This window comes from Lepidochelys kempii, chromosome 11 (assembly GCF_965140285.1).
Source record: "Lepidochelys kempii isolate rLepKem1 chromosome 11, rLepKem1.hap1, whole genome shotgun sequence".
Classification (NCBI taxonomy): Eukaryota; Metazoa; Chordata; order Testudines; family Cheloniidae; genus Lepidochelys; species Lepidochelys kempii.
The window spans coordinates 4,671,780-4,693,248 of NC_136390.1; the positions used below are offsets into that span (position 1 = coordinate 4,671,780).

General features: G+C 40.8%; 1 protein-coding gene across 3 annotated transcripts in view; it reads right to left on the minus strand.

Moving 5' to 3' along the window:
- Positions 1-10,468: 10,468 nt before the first annotated feature.
- XRCC5 (X-ray repair cross complementing 5) overlaps positions 10,469-21,469 on the minus strand; it is a 74,151-nt gene continuing 63,150 nt past the window's right edge. For all 3 annotated transcript variants that reach the window (XM_073305005.1, XM_073305006.2, XM_073305008.2), the window contains 4 exons: positions 21,265-21,361; positions 19,688-19,755; positions 13,399-13,470; positions 10,469-12,517 (listed from right to left, as the gene is read on the minus strand). In XM_073305005.1, coding sequence (XP_073161106.1) covers positions 12,503-12,517; positions 13,399-13,470; positions 19,688-19,755; positions 21,265-21,361 — 252 coding nt within the window. In that variant the 3' untranslated portion in view covers positions 10,469-12,502. The remainder of the gene's footprint in view (positions 12,518-13,398; positions 13,471-19,687; positions 19,756-21,264; positions 21,362-21,469) is intronic.

Below are 21,469 nucleotides of genomic sequence, written 5' to 3' on the forward strand. Positions count from 1 at the left end.
GAGGTATCCGCAGCTCTCTAGAATCTGAAGTTGACCTTGTGCCTTCTAGCACACTCCTTTCCTGTAATACATATGCAGTGCTTTGCTCTCTATTAATTTGCACCAGCTCCCCATGGTAAACACACGTCTACTGCTTCTATGATGTTTCCATCTATACAGACCTGTTGTCAAGAATGGGGATTCCTCACCCCTCTTATCCTCTTTCTGTTTGTAGTCCAAACCTTTTCACTTTCGCACTGCAGATCACATATCTTAAGTCTTGTCTACATGAACATTTATGTCGTGGCAAGGTGGGGTGTAAATCTGCCCACTCTAGTCACATACTAACTGTGTGGAACCTGCTGACGTGCACTAACAGTTCATTAGTGTGTTTTGATCTACCTTGCTAGGTTACTAGGGATTAAAGACAATCTGATGGGTAAGAGTTATTTTCCATTAATTCTCAAGGCTTTGTCACTCTCACCTGCAGAAGAAAATCTATCCTGGACAAGCTATAAACCATTCAGGTGACATTGCCTTGCTGGGTTAACCCCTCTTCCTATACATTGATTTTGTCACCATCTGAAAGTGTCTCTGTAACCACCTGCATGAATGGATTTTAAGTACACCAGAGTGTGTCCCCAAGAATGGTAGGTGAATGCTCACTGTGTAAAGGTCTTTTTGGACGGTCATCAACCACAACGTACTTCTAAGTCAGCTTCCCAATACTATAAGAGGCCAGGTGGTGGGTGTAAACTCCGGAGCCATCATCTATCTCCTTTCAAAAATTATTAAGTAGAATGATCTACTGGGCATTTTTCCAGAACTCCTGGGTCTTTTCTGTTTTTAACACCAGTCCCTTTTAGTCACACGTTTTGCTGCTGCCTTTGGAATACTTACTACTGAAATTTTATCTTTTCCTCCTCAAGCCTTTATGACCATGTTTTACTCCAGTTCCACTGGCATCACAAATATGTTGCTCCTTGTCTTAAGTCAGTTTTCACGACTCCGTTAACAGTAAACTTGTGTACTTACTTACACAATATGGTTGCAATTCAGCCAAGTATCTCAAAGCTCTTTTACACTGACTGCCTTCCCTGTGAGACACTGCAAGGAAATAAAAGTTTCCGCATCTGCAATGGGAGGATAAAAGAGGCACATAGAGGTTGAGTGAGTGGCCCAAGGGCACACAACGAGTCTCCGGCAGAGCCAGGAAGAAAACCCATTTCTCCTGACTCCCAGTCCTCTATGTTAACCATCAGACTCCCGCCGTCTCTCTCTCACGGTAGGGAAAAGACTCCGCGGTAAGCAGCACAATGGGAAATCTTTACTGAAGCTGCCGGACACAGACGGAGACACTGTGCTTCTCTGGCTCTGCAGCTCTTAGACTGACTAAATAGAGCCTTGCTGCCTAGCGTCACCACATAGGGTCTCTTGAAGCCCTGGCCTCGACAAACCAGGCATGGAAAGGACTACAACACAGCCTTCTTCCTCCCCTCCTTGAAGGCCTGGCTATAGAGTCTGTCCACTAGAGCTTCCTCTCTCGTTGTAATGCAGCCATAGCAATATAAAGTTTTTTTTAAAAAAGCAGACCATTGATGCGCAAAACCACTTTGCCATTCACTGCAATGGGTCATGTTGGTCCTTGCAAGTGCAGATCTCCATGAGTCTTGTTCGTTTGCTGGCAAAAATCAGAAGCTTAGAGCAGAAACCTACCAGGAGCCATTTCATCAAACCCTTCATATAAAACACACATGCATTCCAAGGCGATTTTGCTGTTTCATAAGTACATTTTCCATTTACTACTGCCGCATCCCATTGAAACCCAGTCCTGATTTACAGAGAGCACTGCGGGCTCTTGTACTTCAACAGGCTGACGGTGGCACACAGACAAGTGCATCAATCATATGCAAATTGCCACATCACTTAAAATGTTTTCTTCCCTAAAATCTCCTGCCTCCTTTCCTCCCTCTCCTCTGAGGCCGGTATGATTTATCTGCTGTTTGTTGTTAATCTTGATAAATTTCTCTATACAGATTCCCTACACTATGTATAAACTGCAGCCCATCCATCCATGAAGGGATAAGAAATGAAGGAGCTGCTTAGCTTTTAGACCATGATTGTAAAGTTCATTAAAGTGCTGGGGCTTAAGGTTATATATACACAGTGTGATAGACTCAGGCCAGTTGGGTACAGCAGAGTAGCAGAAGGCAGATATACTGGCCACTGGATTAACAGTTTTTGTTTCCTGACTGACCAGAGCAGGGGCTGCTCCAGGCTAATGAGAACACCTGACTCCAATTAACCTGCAAAGAGTCAGGTGAGGCCATTAAGCTAATGTGACCATCTGACTCTAATTAAGGCCCCTCTGATAATGTAAAAGGGCTCACTCCAGTCAGGCAGAGAGGAGAAGAAGTGTAACTGAAGGGCTAGTTAATGAAGACACCCTCAAGTCATAGAGTCATAGAACATCAGGTTTGGAAGGGACCTCAGGTGGTCATCTAGTCCAACCCCCTGCTCAAAGCAGGCATTGGTCAGGGAGCCCTAAAGTAAGGGAGAAGCAGGAGAGCTGTGGGGAAGTGGCCCAGGGAAATGTAGCAACTCTGGCAGTAAAAGGCTGGCTGCCAACAGCTGCTACCATTAGGGTCCCTGGGCCAGAACCCAGAGTAGAGGACGGGCCCGGGTTCCCTGCAACCCGCCACTACCAAAACACCTCCTGGGAGGGGAAAACAGGCCCCTGTCAGGACAGGCATCTAAACTGTTTTAGCATGAGGCCGTAGGAGCAACAGAGACTGTGGGCATTCTCTCACCAACCTCCATTGCTGGCTTATGATGAAAAGGGCTCAATAGACTGTATCCCTGGCCCTAGAGAGAGAAGGGCTACATGGAGGCTTGGAGTGAGCCTCTGAGGCCAGCATAAACCGCCTGGAAGCGTGGGACCCACGGGGACAAGGTCGGAGCTCTGCCACAAGAGCTATACACATACACAGTCACATGACCAAAATTAGTCCTACCGTGTAGGCAATTCTGGCTCTATGCTGTTTAAAAACTGTTCCAGAGGATTGGAGGGTAGCAAATGCTATTATACCTATATTTTAAAAAGGCTCTGGAGGTAATCTGGGGAGTATTACACCTGTACCTGGCAAACTGGTGGAATAATTAAAAACAAAACAACAAAATACCAGGAAGATCATGACAGGATAGGATCTAACCGGCACAGTTTCTGCAAAGGAAAATCGTGACTCACTAATCTCTTAGAATTCTTTTCACATGTCAATAAAATAGTGGATAAAGGAGAATCAATTGACATAATTTATGCAGACTTTCAAAAGACCTTCCACAAGGTTCTGTACAAGAGGCTACACAAGAAAGTAAGTAGTCATGAGGTGAGAGGCAAAGTATTGTCTCAGATCAAAATCTGGCTAGGAGACACAAAGCAAAGAGTAAGATTAAATGGTTAATTTTCATCAAGGCAAAGGATTAACAGTGAGCACCTCAAGGTTCTATATAAGGTTTTGTATTGCTTAATATATTTATTAAAGATATGGAAAGGAAGGCAAATAGTGAGGTAGCAAAATATACAAATGATACAAAGTTGTTTAGCTTAATCAGTACCAGGGAGGACTATAAGGAACTTCAGAAGGACCTCAATAAGCTAGGTAGATGGGCAAAAATTCAGCAAATGAAGTTCACTGTCAATAAATGAAAAGTAATTCATAGATTATAAAGCCAGAAGGGATCACTGTCACCTCCTGTATAACACAGGCCACAGGAATTCCCCAAATTAATTCGTGTTTGAACTACAGCAGATCTCTTGGTAAATCCACCACAACTCTTGGTAAATTGTTCTAATGATTAATTACCCTTCCTGTTAAAATTGTACACCTTATTTCTAACTTATTTCCAGTCTGAATGTGTCTCGCTTCAACTTCTAGCCCTTGGTTTGGGTTATACCTTTGTCTGCTACATTGAAGAGCCCATTATTAAATATTTGTTCCCTATGTAAGTACTTATAGCCAGTATTCAAGTCACCCCTGAGCTTTCTCTTTGTTAAGCTAAATAGATTGAGCACTGTGTGTCTATCACTAAAAGGCATTAATCCTTTAATCATTTTTGTGGCTCTTCTCTGAACTCTCTCCAATTTATCAACATCCTTCTTGAATTGTGGGTTGAATTGAACTGGACACAATATTCCAGTAGTGGCCTCTCCAGTGCTAGACACAGAGGTAAAATAACCTCTCTACTCATACTCGAGGTCCCCCTATTTATGCTTCCCAGGATCCCAGATGCTTCAGAAGAAGGTATAAAAACCCATCAGTAGCAAATGTGGAACAAGCATTGGAACAACTGACCAAGGGTGGTGGTGGATTCTCCATGACAGGTAATTTTTAAATCAAGATTGGAGGTTTTTCTAAATTATCTGCTCTAGGAAATATTTTCAGGGAGTTCTACAGTCTGTATTATGCAGCAGGTCAGACTAGATGGTCACAATGGTCCCTTCTGGCCTGGGAACCTATGAAACTATGAAAATCTGCACTGGATACTTCAAGAGACAGGTTGCGGGGCTAGATAAATCTGGGGTCTGATCCAGCCTGGCAATGCTTCTGTCCCTGTGACCACAGAAGTGGTCAGTTTGCCAGAAGGGGGAATGAGTAAAAGAAAACTGGGGATAGCAAGAAAAAATGCAGGAGTGCCAGACCTTTTATGGTCCTGATCTTCACCCACCCTGACAGGAGCTGGCTTCATTGTCTTCTAGTGTGTAGGGAGGCTGGGCCTTATGCCTCAGGAGGGGAGCAGAATCAGCCCATCTCTCTCCTTCTAACCGTAGACAGCAGAGAACCCAGTAGCATCAATTCCAACCTCAACTGCTCCCAGTCTGACTGAGAAGGCTCCCAGGATCTGCACCTGGGAAAGACTAGAACAGGGTGAACTAGCGATGCCTGTGTTCAGCGGAAGGAACTGACAAGGGCTGCTACTGAGGACCACAATGTGCATTAGAATTTGCTGCCTAGAAAATTTGAATACATAGAAAATACACCAGAATTCACTGCCTTGGAAAATATAACCACTCAAACATACAGGATTAAACCAGGACATGCTCGAAAGCTAAGTTTAACATCCAGCATTTCAGCTTTTGAGAGCTCTAGCTTCTGTTAGGCTGTACAGTCTTTCAGCCTAATGTTTTGCCTCTACAGTTCTGATTCCAATTTTGCTTCATATTTAATGTCATTGATCTCTTTTGTTTTTGTTCTTGTATAAAAGAACTAGAAAAGCCAAGGTAGTTTTCTTTAGCGTGAGGCAACCTAGGCCGCTGAAGGTTTCAGGTTTGATAACTAAAAGCCAAAAATGGCTCGAACTGCCTACAACCTTAACATGCTCTTCCCAAGGCTGGCTGGCAGGCATGCTTCATGTAGTTCACCCAGGGGACCACTTTGCCTACTAAACAGTGCTCTGAAATGCTTTGTACATATTCCACACAACCTATAAAGCCAACCATGCTCTTCTGCAGCAGCCAGTGCCATACATGCTTGTGGTCACCCTTCCAATGAAGGCACTTTAACTTTTCTTGGCAATTTGGTCCTCAAAGAATTTGGGATGTTATCTGGGGCAGAGGGGAGGCTTTTCATGGCATATGTTCCCACCACTATGGATACACATCGTTCCAGTGTATCAGCTTTGTGCCGCAGTCCAAGTGAGAGAAATGGGAGCAGAATGAAGATTGGAGGGAAGGGGTATAGAGGCCAAGAGCTCAGTATAAAAATGAGTTTTCTTCTGGAATAAACTAACAGGTATGAATAACTGCTTATTTTAGCTGAAGAAGATCAGATACTTAGTACCATCTGCAGTTTCGCTAGCTAGGTTAATGTGCTTATAACAAAATAGACAATGGCTAGCAATCTTCATGCTTCAGGATTATGACCAGCTGACATCAGAAGAGAATTTCTCCCCTCCCATACATTATTTGTGCTGCAGCAATACCTAGGAGTGCCACTCATGGACCAAGAGCCCATTGCGCTAGGCGCTGTACAAATACAGAACAAAAAGACTGTTCTTGCCCCAAAAGCTGACACTCTTAAGTCGAAACTCCAGGCACTTATATAAAACGCTGGTAATTTCCCCATCTCCACAAGTTTTATACCACTTCATCCCATAACAAAGGTGTACGTTCCTACAAAAGTCACTGCAGTGAATGTAGTATTCCTATTGACTTCTTTAGAACAGGAAAGGGATCCCTAGCACCAAGAGAAAAGTGGTAAAATTTAGTATTCGGCTCCATGATCAGGAAGATTCCAACATTCAGAGACAGAAAAAGGTTAGCTCTTCCCATATTATTAGCAGAAGAACTCTGCAGCCCTTTGGTTCTATGATATGTCTTCTATGGAGGGACTAAGAATTATCTAGACCATCCCTGACAGGTGTTTGTCTAACCTGCTCTTAAAAATCTCCAATGATGAAGATTCCACAACCTCCCTAGGCAATTTATTCCAGTGCTTAACCACCCTGACAATTGCGAAGTTTTTCCTCATGTCCAACCTAAACCGCCCTTGCTGCAATTTAAGCCCATGGCTTCTTGTCCTATCCTCAGAGGTTAAAATAAACAATTTTTCTCCCTTCTCCTTATAACAACCTTTTATGTACTGTAGAACCTCAGAGTTGCTAATGCCAGAGTTACGAACTGAGCAGTCAGCCACACACCCCATTTGGAATCAGAAGTATGCAATCAGGCAGCAGCAGAGACCAAAAAAACCCCCCAAACAAACAAAAACACCCCACAAATACTGTACAATACTGTGTGAAATGTAAACTACTAAAAAAAGGGGGCGGGTTAAAAATAAAAGATTTGACAAGATAAGGAAACTGTTTCTGTGCTTGTTTCATTTAAATTAAGATGGCTAAAAGCAAAATTTTTCTTATACATACTAAAGTTTCAAAGCTGTATTAAGTCTATGTTCAGTTATTAACTTTTGAAAGAACCATAACGTTCAGTTTAAAGTTATGAACATTTCAGAGTTACAAAAAACGTCCACTCCCGAGGTGTTCATAACTCTGAGGTTCTACTATACTTGAAAACTATTATCATGTCCCCCCGTCACTCTTTTCTTCTCCAGACTAAACAAACCGAATTCTTTCAATCTTCCCTCACAGGTCATGTTTTCTAGACCTTTAATCATTTTTTGTTGCTCTTCTCTGGACTTTCTCCAATTTGTCCATGAAATTCCTGAAATGTGGTGCCCAGAACTGGACACAATACTCCAGCTGAGGCCTAATCAGTGCGGAGCAAAGCGGAAGAATTACTTCTCGTATCTTGCTTACAACACTCCTGTTAATACATCCCAGAATGATGTTACCTTTTTTTTTTACGTGTTACACTGTTGACTCATATTTAGCTTTCAGAGTAGCAGCCGTGTTAGTCTGTATCCATAAAAAGAACAGGAGGACTTGTGGCACCTTAGAGACTAACAAATCATAGAATCATAGAATATCAGGGTTGGAAGGGACCCCTGAAGGTCATCTAGTCCAACCCCCTGCTCGAAGCAGGACCAATTCCCAGTTAAATCATCCCAGCCAGGGCTTTGTCAAGCCTGACCTTAAAAACCTCTAAGGAAGGAGATTCTACCACCTCCCTAGGTAACGCATTCCAGTGTTTCACCACCCTCTTAGTGAAAAAGTTTTTCCTAATATCCAATCTAAACCTCCCCCACTGCAACTTGAGACCATTACTCCTCGTTCTGTCATCTGCTACCATTGAGAACAGTCTAGAGCCATCCTCTTTGGAACCCCCTTTCAGGTAGTTGAAAGCAGCTATCAAATCCCCCCTCATTCTTCTCTTCTGCAGGCTAAACAATCCCAGCTCCCTCAGCCTCTCCTCATAAGTCATGTGTTCTAGACCCCTAATCATTTTTGTTGCCCTTCGCTGGACTCTCTCCAATTTATCCACATCCTTCTTGAAGTGTGGGGCCCAAAACTGGACACAGTACTCCAGATGAGGCCTCACCAATGTCGAATAGAGGGGAACGATCACGTCCCTCGATCTGCTCGCTATGCCCCTACTTATACATCCCAAAATGCCATTGGCCTTCTTGGCAACAAGGGCACACTGCTGACTCATATCCAGCTTCTCGTCCACTGTCACCCCTAGGTCCTTTTCCGCAGAACTGCTGCCTAGCCATTCGGTCCCTAGTCTGTAGCGGTGCATTGGGTTCTTCCATCCTAAGTGCAGGACCCTGCACTTATCCTTATTGAACCTCATCAGATTTCTTTTGGCCCAATCCTCCAATTTGTCTAGGTCCTTCTGTATCCTATCCCTCCCCTCCAGCATATCTACCACTCCTCCCAGTTTAGTATCATCCGCAAATTTGCTGAGAGTGCAATCCACACCATCCTCCAGATCATTTATGAAGATATTGAACAAAACCGGCCCCAGGACCGACCCTTGGGGCACTCCACTTGATACCGGCTGCCAACTAGACATGGAGCCATTGATCACTACCCGTTGAGCCGACAATCTAGCCAGCTTTCTACCCACCTTATAGTGGGTAGAAAATAAATTCTAAATAAATTCTAATAAATTTATTAGAGCATAAGCTTTCGTGAGCTACAGCTCACTTCAATCGGATGCATGCAGTGGAAAATACAGTGGGGAGATTTTATATACACAGAGAACATGAAACAATGGGTGTTACCATATTTAGCTTGTGATCCACTATGACTCCAGATCCCTTTCTGCAGTACTCCTTCCTAGGCAGTCATTTACCCATTTTTTACGTGTGCAACTGATCATTCCTTCCAAGAGGAGTACTTTGCATTTGTCCTTATTGAATTTCATCCTATTTATTTCAAACCATTTCTCCAGATCATTTTAAATTTCAGTCCTATCCTCCAAAGCATTTGCAACTCCTCGCAGCTTGGTATCATCCATAAACTTTGTTCTCTCTATGCCATTATCAAAATCACTGACGAAAATATTGAACAGAACCGGACCCAGAACTGATCCCTGCAGGACACCACTTGATATGCCCTTCTGCTTGACTGCAAACCACTGATAACTACCCCTGGGAATGGTTTTCCAACCAGTTATGCACCCACCTTATAGTAGCTCCATCTAGGTTGTATTTCCCTAGTTTGTTTATGAGAAGGTCATGCGAGACAGTATTAAAAATCTTACTGATATCAAGATATACCACATCGACCGCTTCCCCCCCTAACCACAAAGCCTGTTACCCTGTCAAAGAAAACTATTAGGTTGGTTTTACACAATTTTTTCTTGCCAAATCCATGCTCACCGTCCCTTATCTTCTAGGTGTTTGCAAACTGATTGCTTATTTGCTCCATTATCTTTCCAGGTGCTGAAGTTAAGCTGACTGGTCTGTAATTCCCCGGGTTGTCCCTATTCACCTTTTTATAGATGGGCACTATATTTGCCCTTTTCCAGTCCTCTAGAATCTCTCCCGTCTTCCATAACTTTTAGAAGATAATCACTAATGGCTCAGATATTTCTTTTGTCAGCTCCTTGTACCTAGGATGTATTTCATCAGGGCCTGGTGACTTGAAGACATCTAACTTCTCTAAATAATTTTTAACTTGTTCTTTCCCTATTTTAGCCTCTAATCCTACCTCATTTTCACTGTCATTCACTACGTTAGATATCCAATCACTACTAAACTTTTTGGTGAAAACCAAAACAAAAAAATTATTTAGCACTTCTGCCATTCCCACATTTTCTGTTATTGTTTCTCCCCTGGCCCATGGAGTAACGGGCCTACCCTGTCCTTGGCCCCATGTCCTTGCAAGGTAATGGACTCAGTGATGCAGCAAGTCTTTTACATCTTGAACTATTACAATCGTAATGATGGGAGAGTTAAAATGAATGAAAGAGTCTCAGGTACGTCCATTTTGTTTCATTTAATACCTTCCTTAAATCCTTGTTCACCTTCTTCAGATCTAGCAACTCTGAGTATAAATGTACTGTGCAAGCAGCAGGCTATCCCGTGGGATACCACCATATTGACTTATGTATGTTCACTGTTTGTTTTTAATCCTGGCTCACAGAAGGACTTCTAAATCCCCCTGTGGGCCTGGCCAAGACCATTAAATATCTCTGTAAAATGGGGATACCTACCTCATGGGGGTGTTGTGGGGATTAATGTTTGTAAAACACAGACAACAGAATCACACTTGACATTTATACAGGGCTTTTCACGTTCAGAGCTAGCTTTACTTAAAATGAAAACTGTGTAAGAGACCACCTTCATTAGGCAACCTCCAGTCTTAAGAGGCCACCCCAACAGTCATAATATATCTCTTCCAAAAAGGTAGGAAATAGTCTATCATGAACTGATTTTAGCCGATATGGTTCTAAAGAATGCCAAAATGGGTTGAAAAAAAAGCCCTTGAAATATTGTATTAACCAATTTTTTTAATAAGAAAACTAAAAACCAGCCAGTGGACAACATGGATATTTGATATAAAAAACACTCAAAAGAATGGATTTGTAGCCAGTTATATTTATTTAAAATTATAACAAAATATTCTGGGGGACACTATGGCTCTGGTGATTCGGCCAACAGTCTATTTGCTGCCAATCAGCCCCAGGGGAAGCCAACTGCAAAGGATGCTCTCAGATTTTGGCAATTAATTGATCTTTAAATATTCATGGTAAATAGGCCCAATGGCCTGTGATGGGATGTTAGATGGGGTGGGATCTGAGTTACTACAGAGAATTCTTTCCTGGGTATCTGGCTGCTGAATCTTGCCCATATGCTCAGGGTTCAGCTGATCGCCATATTTGGGGTTGGGAAGGAATTTTTCTCCAGGGCAGATTGGAAGAGGCCCTGGAGGTTTTTCGCCTTCCTCTGTAGCATGGGGCACGGGTCACTTACTGGAGGATTCTCTGCTCCTTGAAGTCTTTAAACAATGATTTGAGGACTTCAATAGCTCAGACATAGATGAGAGGTTTATCACAGGAGTGGGTGGGTGAGATTCTGTGGCCTGCATTGTGCAGGAGGTCAGAAGAGATGATCATAATGGTCCCTTCTGACCTTAATATCTATGAATCTATGAAATTCATTCTGAACTCAGTGTGGGTGGCCATCATCCACATGTGACCCAAACGTGGGGCAATGAGAGAGTAGGGTAGAGAGAGTGTTCCTGTGTGGCCAGGAAGGGAGAGGAGACACTGTGTTACCTGAACCTGGAATCACTCTATAAGAAGTGCAGACATTCCAAACCAAAGCTCATTTTAAGCATAGCCCAAGTCTTACAGATTACCGTTGTCTCAGCCTCCTTCCATATAGTATGCTTATGTTAACAATAACAAGACGACACATTTTTAACAATGAATAAGGCGTTAAACTAATCCCAGAAAAAGTGTTTGCAGTATAAGTCTATCATAGGATATCATGACCAAGTAACTGGTTCCAAGCAGAATTCAGGTGTCTTCTCAATCCTAACTGAACCACTTACTTCACTCTGGTTGCTTGTGGCAAGCACTGTGTGTAGCAATATATCTTTTGGAATACCATAATCATCTGTGCTGAGTACTTTCAATTTTTTAACTCTAAAAGATTCCTCTGAAGCTTGTTAGCAATTAGCTGCAATGCACAAGAGGGGAACAAGTGACTCATTCATTGTGTTAGCACTGAGATAGCTAAGATAAATGCACCAGTTAAAGTCTGTGGAGGACCTGAAGGTGCATCAAGCAGAGAATGAGGCCTTCAAGTACATTAGGAGAACATAACAAATGGATGGTGATGGTCCTCACTGAAATAGGCAGAGACTGAAGAGTAAAATGAAAGATAACTTCTAAACAACACTGTTACTGTCTCATGCTGGGAAAGAGGATCCAAACAAGAAAAACAAAAGAATAATCACTGATTGGGATATACTGTGACAAATTAACATGATGGAAATATTTTGCTGTGTACTGTAGACTCAGTTTTATAATTTTGAGCGAATATATTATGAATCTGTGGACTGGAAATATTTTAAGTTACTCTTTTTAACCCAAAATACCTACTTGTATTCCCTTTCCTGATTTGACAGAGACCATGAAAAGTGATGTCTTTCTTCCTTTATAATTAGGAAGCTACTGATTTACTCTTACTAAAACTTCCTCTATATTATCTTGTGATCTCACTCCGACCTTCATACTTCATTCTCTCCAAACAATACACCAATGATGTAAGACATCAACACTGGCCCTCACTAAAATTTAGTGGTGGTTAGCTGGAATCTGAAATACCATAGTAACATTACAATATTGAGAGTGAAACAACTTCTTTTTAGAAAAAAGATTTACTACAGAAAATGTACAGAAGATTGAAATAATCGACATTACGTCTTGTACTAACTGCAGTTGATTCAGCTCTGAGGTTTATACCAAACAGAAGTGCCTTTGAAACTGCTGTTCTCTCTCAAGAAACCTCTACCAACAGAAGAATGGATGATCCATCTTCTCTTCAATGGCTATTTTATGCCCCCTGCCACAGAGTTCTTCAGAGGTCCCCATATATTATCCAGCCACTTACATCATGTCCAGCTGCAAAAGAAAATGATAAATTTGGAATAAGAGGCACTGGCTTCAAGTTATTGCTCTCACAGGTTAGGTAGGGATGGCAATCAGAAAACAAAGTATGTACAGCCTAACGAACTTGGATACACACTTTATGATAAAATATGAAAGGCCTGTGGAATACTCGTACTCTATATGTCTTCATGAATGAGCAGAGAATCAGCCAAAACTGTATTACCATAAAGTCATAAATGCAATGTAAAGATTTTTTTTTTAAGCTACTCAGCACAGCGCAAATGAAGAAAGCTTCCAGCCATGAAAGTTCTAAGACTGGATGGACTATTGGCTGAAGCCTTGCAGATATGTTTCATTTGTAATGACTCCGCATGAAAAAGGGGAAAAAAAAGAGGCTAAATTGTTTATACATAATAAACCCATTAAATGCTTGAATTTCCGCAAGCCTGTCTGTACTAGGTTAATTGAGCAGATTAAAATATGTTTTTCTTAATGGTTTTTATTTTTCAACCCACACAAATAGCTGCTCTACAGCTCAGGCTTTCCAAAGTGTTGTTACATTAAATTATAACAATTTGCTATCAAAAGAGTAGCCTGATTGGCTTTTTTTTTTTTTTTAAAACACTGGGAAGGAGAGGATTAATCTATGTAAACAGCACAAGTGTAACAACACAGCCCAGTGCCTGCCATTATGACACTACTATCTGGTTACATTTACAATAGCAACTAAGTATTTCATAGGGGTTCCTTTGTGCCTTAACTCTTTATGTGTTTTCTAGGACACAAGTCCATGGCAAGTCCTCACCCCTGTTGCTTTTAAAATCTTATCCCTCTCACTGAAACAATCCAACTACTTTAATCATAAAGCCATATCATGTCTTTGTGATACTTACTAAATCATCCACATCACCACCTTCACCAGCCATTGACGGAGCTTCAGCTGGTTTTTCTTTGGGGGCCAAGAACTGGAAAAAAAAATTTGTTTGAGTTATGGAGACAAAAGTCAGCCACTTAGCATTAAATGAATGGAAAGTATTTTGACAGTGTAAACAAAACAAAACAAAACCCCACGTGAGCTGAGAATTCCATCTAGAAAGACTCCAATAATTACCGCTGAAGTTTAGTTCAAGTTTTCATCCTCATCACCAACCTGTAGCACTTTAAAGTCAAATCTCAGAAAATTTCCTCAGGACTAAGGATGAGGGGTGCATATATACAGGGAGTTAAGATAATTTTATGACCAAGAATGTTTGCAGCTATGAATGCTTAAAAACAGCAACAACAAACATACAGACGAACAACAAAAAAGTTACTTTTCCCCTTCATAATAATTTAAACATATGCAAGTCTACAGACTAGAAATTTTTGCTAAATAAAATCCAAGGACCAAATCCTGGTTCCACTAAACTCAATTAATTACCTGGATCTAAACAAAACCTCAAACGTGTAGGTGGTTAGAATGATTTTCTTTATCAAATAGATCTTTACATAATGAACGTGCCCAAACATTAAAAAGAAAAGGAGTACTTGTGGCACCTTAGAGACTAACCAATTTATTTGAGCATAAGCTTTCGTGAGCTACAGCTCACTAGCTCACGAAAGCTTATGCTCAAATAAATTGGTTAGTCTCTAAGGTGCCACAAGTACTCCTTTTCTTTTTGCGAATACAGACTAACACGGCTGCTACTCTGAAACCTGCCCAAACATTCTATCTCATTAAGCCAGTGCAACTCACTAGATGCCCTCCACTTAGCGTATCATATCATAAAAAAAGGGTAAAGATAACTAGCTCAGATGCTATGATAATGAGGTCCATATATACATAGCTCCTAAAGTGTAACTATCTCTAAGTTATTTCTCTCTCTTACTATTTGTTCCATTACTTTATAAGGGCAAGAAGTTATCAGCAATAATAGCAAAGAAAACACAAAAACAGAACATGACTTAAGTGAATTGTGTTCCACAGTCTGAAGATCTTAGTATTAGTTAATATTATTTTAGCAATTATCCTAATGGAAAAAGTGGAAATCCCCTCCTTCTCCACAGCTGGGCCACTTAAAAGAAGATTGTACATAACACTTGAGAATATGTATCTGGGAACAACCCTGCCCTAGATGAGAAAGTGGCAGTGGAGATGGACTAAAGCATCTAATATTACAGGAATTTTTCCAGCATTGTCTTCTGTAATTTAAGGGTACTGCAGCAGTGGCTCTAGGTAAGAAGCAAAAGGAAAATTTTTGTCTGAGAAGAATTAAACTTAAAACAGAAGGGTTGTAAATACCTGTTTGAATTTTTAGCTGGTTTTCATTACACTAACACAGCTGGCTTCTGAAGCAGATCTCTGATTATCTGAGGACTTCAGATTTAATAATTTTATTAAGTTAATGTTGAAGTAAAAAGAAAACGGTACAGAGTTTAGGCATAGAAGTTTCTGGTTATCAGGGAATAAGATACAGATTATCAAGGGGTGCGAAATTCGGTTTAGGAGCGGTGGCGTAAGGAATACATAATCTGCAATCTCCCCGATCGGAGGTAAAAGTTTAACAGGTCAAAGTACAGACATTGAGCTGTGGGGGTATGTTGTCCATATAATGGCTATGTTCAGGTGTGGAGTATAATGAGTGGATACGATGATGAGGATGGATCTACCCTCATTTGGTGGGATTTAATGTTCAGTGAGTTTATGGTTCCAGTTCATATGGTCCAATGGAAAAAGTCTCTCAGTCCCTTTCCCACAGTTGATGCACGATGTCGTACCAGCTCACTACAATAAGGGGGATCATGTAAGTAGGTAGGTGAGATAGATACAGTGGGGGATTAATGGTGCTAAATATCTCCATTCTCCCTTCATCTGAAGTGTCAGATGTGTAAATAAGGGTAACAACAAATAGACAGGTTTCAGAGTAGCCGCCGTGTTAGTCTATATTCGCAAAAAGAAAAGGAGGATTTGTGGCACCTTAGAGACTAACCAATTTATTTGAGCATAAGCTTTCGTGAGCGACAGCTCACTTCATCGGATGCATGAAGCTCACGAAAGCTTATGCTCAAATAAATTGGTTAGTCTCTAAGGTGCCACTAGTACTCCTTTTCTTTTTAATAAATAGATACAAATCAGAATTAAAGTAGGCGGAGGTGGTAGAATGCCCCTTTTTTATATGATCTGAGCATTATCCATCACTGTTAAGACAGCACTTCACACTTAGGCCTGGCCTACACTTAAAAGCTACGTCTACATACCTACATCAATCAGGGATGTGAAAAAACCACATTCCTGACCAACAACTACGTTGACCTAACCCCCCAGAGCAGACACAGCAGTGTTGTGGAAGAATGCTTCCATCAACTTAGCTACCTTTGCACAGGGAGGTGGTGTTTCTACACCAACAGGTAAACCCCTTCCCTGCTGGGTCAACGCTACAGGGTTCTGCTGGCATAACTATGGCAATGCAGCTATGCTGATAAACTCTCTGCAGCGTAGCCATACCCTCAGAAGAAGCAAAAATGTGTTTTTAAAAAATGTTCCAGGAACAACATAAATCACAGCTCTGGAAAGGGGAGGAAAAAAGGATTTCAGCAGTTACCCTGGCCTTCTAATATCTGCTGAACTCTACCACCATCCCAGGCAGTAATCTAGTCCCTCATTCTCTGAACCCCCTAATCCTAAATCCCCAAGGAGAGTGGAAAAACCCACACACCAGAAGCATATCTACTGGTCCCAATTTTTTTTAGGTCTCTTCCTCTGACCCACTCTCCCAGCTTCAGTGTATACAGAAAGTTAATTTAGAGGGAAAGGACCCTGTATCACATCTACCAGAATAAGAAAGAAATGTGACGTCACTTTTTAATCATTTTTGTATACAATATCCACCTTACTTGTCTCACTATCCAAAGGTTAGATCCTTTTTATATTTGAATAGCAGATGCCGAGAACTGTATAGAAACTTTATTCTACATCATAACATAACATCATAATCATTTAACATACACTGCTCAACTTATCTTATTGCCTTTGTAACTGAGGCAACACAAATAGGAAAAGGTTACAGAGCTGGAAGGACTACCCAGTGCCAATACACTATGCATTCATGCACCTTTTCCTACTGGTTTGAGTCTGGTAGTATAGAACACATATAATCAAACTAAAGTTAATGCTACTGTCAGCTTTGAAAGGGTTTTTTCACCAGAGCAAATCCCATTTTACATAGTTAATTGACATCAGATAGGATCTGTGAGAGTTGCACATTTGTTCAGAGTTCTCAGAATTAACATTTTACTCTAAACTAGGTGTAAATAACACTTTACAATCTAAGGAAATCTGAGATGAAAATTTGCTTAGCAATAAACTGAAGCTTTAAGTTTCCATCAAGTACTAAACATCTGCAATTGATTTTTTCTGACAAGATCTGTTTTGCATTTATGCTGAAGCAAATTACATATAATAGTTGTGCTGAAATCCATTATCTTTCCCAAAGTAACCAGAAAAAGCACTTGGCAAGTCTGATCTATTAACCTATCATCTCTATGCTCTAAAGAGTAACTTCCCATCTGCATCATTACAGAAAAGACTAGACAATGAGACCATTTTTCTCAATGAAGGAAAGTAAGGAAATACACTAGAGCAATAGAGTTTATCTAAAAGAAAAAGAACCCCAAAGGCGCTGCCACTGTATTGAATAGCCTTCTGCTCTAATTTTCTCCCTCATGCAGCATTCATATACAGCATGTGCCTTACATCTCATGCTGTACTAATGTATTCTGGGCCTTCTGAAGCTACTCGCATAGTACTGAGTACTCCTGAGCAGAGGTTTTTGTGTTCTCGCCTAAAACAAGGCACTGCCTTGGTAGCACACCTCTCAACCTTCAAAATTACCAGTGCAAGACACAAGCAATCAAAATGTGTGACAAATTACTGAAACCTGTGCTTTGTTGCATGTTGTGACATAACTGACATTAGTGGATTTTAACTATAAAATCTATTTCAAAGTATATTTTCTCAGTGTGTGAATCAAATGAACTGTTTTTGCAATTTGTTACAGGTGGGGATTTAAGGAAAAGGGCCTTGCACAGGATGCTTGGAATCTGGAGAACAATAAAATGCTGGGAATCAGGATTCTCCTCCTGGGTTTGGGAAGGGGGTGTCGTCTAGGGTCAGTAGTGGTTACAGACAAAATAGCCAAGGAAATAGATTTGGCACATTCGTTCTGAAATATAGCGTGGCTGAGACCTGGGTCTGCCATGCTGTAAAACTCTGATCTTTGTTCTATTGCTAGCTATGTTAGAACTGTGCAACATCTCAGTTAACTTATCTTAAAAAATTAGGGGAAATTAATGATAGTTGCCTGCTTTCTATGGTAAGGACATGAGGCCATGGTTAGAAAGGTTGAAATGCACCAAGGAATAGGAGAGGTGAGACCTGAACTCACCGTCTACTAGCCGTTGTCCAATAGATTACTTTGATGGGGAAGCCCTGTTTCTTGCTCCTCCAGAATATTGTTTCACTCAGTGGTGCAGTGAGACAAGGAGCCCAAATTGTTTGCAAGGCAGAATGTACTACAAAATGTATCTGTGAGCTCTGGCTGTAGGATAATGGTTAATTGCAATGTACCACGTCAGCCAGATCTGAGTTTAGTCTACACAGGTTTCTCCCTAGTTTAGATGGGAAGCCAAAAGCAAAGACCTATTACCAGGCTTTGCTTCTGTGTTGTGTGTGAATGGATGCATGGTATTGTACAGCCACGGCAAGCTCAGTGTTTCAGCCAATGGTTGGTTTGTTGTGCTTTCTTTGTTAGCATAGAGAGGGCTTTAAGAACTGAAAGGTAACTTCATGTAGTGTATATTATGGACACTTGGATTGGTTTTGTTCTAGACAATGAAGTTCCTTCGGAGTGAAATGTTTAAGTAACTAATAAAACTAATAACTAAATGCCACCTCTCTTGGTACATGGGGCTGGGAAGAGAAATATAGTTTGCATAGTTATGTATGACCAGAAAAAGGCCATAGACCCTTCCTGGCTGAACCAATTTCTTGACAGCTTTGACAACTCTAATCTGTATATGTATTAGCTTCAGTATGTTGGATTTTCCTATTTCGTTATAGTACCATAGCATTTCATTGACCCCCTTTCTATCAACTTTTCTGTGTTTTTCCTCATGTTAAGTGAGATGTGAACATGCCAAGGTCATCTTAAGGTGCACATATGTCTCTGCAGCTGCTTCAGGTGAAAAGGGACAACGGTCTCCAGAGTACAGCCTCACATCTATTCACTAGACATGAAGCATCTACACCAAACCCTGCTGCTTAATAGTATGAGGCTTGAGCAGTTCCAAGCAGTTTTTTTCAGCTGGAAAGTTGCTTTCCAGCTGAAATGTTTAGGGGTTTCAATAGCAGAATCTATACTCAGAAGCCCTCTCCCTCTGAAGCTATGTTTAAACCATAGCTGGGTATAAGGATTTGTCGTTCATCTTCTTGAAGATAAATACAAAAACAGTCTTGATTCAGCCACCACTGTATCTACTTTCCCTTCAATCTGCCTTTCTGCCTTCACTGGAACAGGCTGCCCTGCATGCCCCATTCTGTCCCTTATGCTAACTGCAGTGCTTTGCACCTTTATTGCTGCCAATATTGTTATGCATAAGGAATACCTTCAAACATTTAACACCTTTTGCTTCCAGTGCTCTGTTGTGCAACATTTACAAAAGGGGAAACTGACACACAAAGGTGTCAGTTGGTCAAGGCCACAGAAGTCAGTGCCAGAGCTGGGATTAGACCTCAGAAGTTCCTGATTTCCACACGCATGCTCTAATAACTAGATTACACTTCTCCCAGATCAAGGAGGACATCATTCTAACAGGTTTCAGAGTGCCAGAAGCCAGCAATGGTCCTGTGCATACTGACAGCCTGTTGCCGCTCCACTAAACTGAGTTCCTGAAATGTTTCATCTGGAAAATATGTCTAGACAATAACACGCCCTGTCTGCAGGCAGTTTGAAACAATATAATACGGTACGCATTAAGGGAGAAATTTCCCCAAGTTGAGGCCCCTTAACTTTTGTTGTTCAAGAACTCCATTCTCCATTCATCCAGGCCCTATTTCGTTCACTTAAAGGTTCGTCCAGATAAGAAAATGGCTTCTCTGGAATAGCAAAGGCTTTATACAGATAAGTAAAAGTTTAAAAGCAATACCTTTTTGGCTTCCTCATGAGTCACTGAACTACCTTCTGCTTCATCTTTGGAGATCAAAGAAATTCCATCTGAGGAAAATCAAATCATATCAAAATATCATTATAAAGCTTTACCTGAAAACCACTCAATGTTACAAATAGAAAGTGTTTCGAATTCAAACTTCTAAATGTGTCATCACTGACAAAAATAAAATTAAAAAAATCTCAAATTAAAAGGACACAGTAGTTTTCACAAGTGAGTCAACTATGGTGACATACAAGTACAATTAATGCATATTTATACTTTACTGGAGGCATCCATTTAAGTAACTGGATATATTATGACAAATTATTGGGACACTGAAATCATAGATCAAATATGAAATCTAGGGAAAAATTATACTTCAAACAACATACTTCAAACATACAGTAGACCCTCCAACTTCTAATCATCCAAGAGAAGTTCACTTCTGCCACACAAACCAATGTTTACAAGACAGATTATGCAGAAAACACTTTATCTTCCCAATATGCAAATCTCAGATAGTGCAGCTTGTATTTGTAAATTCTTCTTCCTCCCGAAATTGTTCATCTTGCTGGAAATTCTGGTTTGTACTATCTGTAAATTATTACAACAGAACATACCAGCATGACTTTGGTTGGTCCAAATTTCCATTATGAACCCAATATTTTCAAAGGTTTATTATGTGTCTAATTAAACTTCCTCAAGCCTGTTTTCTCCCTCCCCAGTTTCAACTGGATATGATATTCTTTGTGTGATGTCCTAAGCTGTTACTGTGCACTGCTGAACAACTGCTATGCTCTATCCCAGCAACGGCTGGATTTCAGCAATGGGTGCAAGTTGCCTCTATATGTAGTTGGGAGTCCTTCTGTATGAAAAGTGCTATGCAAAAGCAAATTATATATTACCATACGTAAAATGAAAAGAGGCAACTGCGCATTTAGAGTATATTTTCATAAGCACTCATGCCAAGTAAAGGGAAGAATTTTTAGAGCATCAGGTTTTTCATGCTCATAAAAATCCTCACTTATTTGCCTAGTGCTCCTAGTCCATCCAAGTCTTTTAGAAGTATGCTGCCTTCCTCCTCAGTTTAATCATCAGTGCATCGTGTTACTACATATTCCTTCCTGCAGGTCACTCTTACATCACTGAAATAAGTCACTGATCACTTTGTGTATGAGTCTTCTTTGCAGCTTCTGCCATCTGGGAGAGCCTTCCTCTCTCTCTCTCCAGTGCATCAGCTCTTCGTTTATTTTAAAATGTATCTGAAATATTGTCTCTTCCTTGCCCTACACCATTTAATTTTTCTCTCACTGTGCTATCAATTTACCATTGTAACTGAATTTAACTTGGTATAGCATTCTGAAATACTGTTTATATGAAATCAGTGCAAAACAAAGCGATATAGTAACGAAAGACAAGTTTTACATGGTATGCACCAACTCTCTACACTAGAAATGCTGGTCTGTGTTCATTTTCAGCGTCCAACTGCTAACATGTAGATTCCCCTCACACAATTTACCATTTGAAGAAAAACTGTGTGGGAGATGCAGAGGGAGAGTCAATTGTCATCATACCTTGTATCAGAATCTCCCAGAAATCAGCTAAGGTTTTGTCTTCCACCTTTTCTTTCAGGGCCTGGAGGAAATCATTAAAGCACTGCACCTCTGCCAGCTGGAAAAACAACAACAAAGATAACACAGAAAAATAAAGTTAGCTTAATACCAAAGAGCTGTAATCTTAATGGATCATAAAGACACCTAACATGGGGAACAGGAAAAA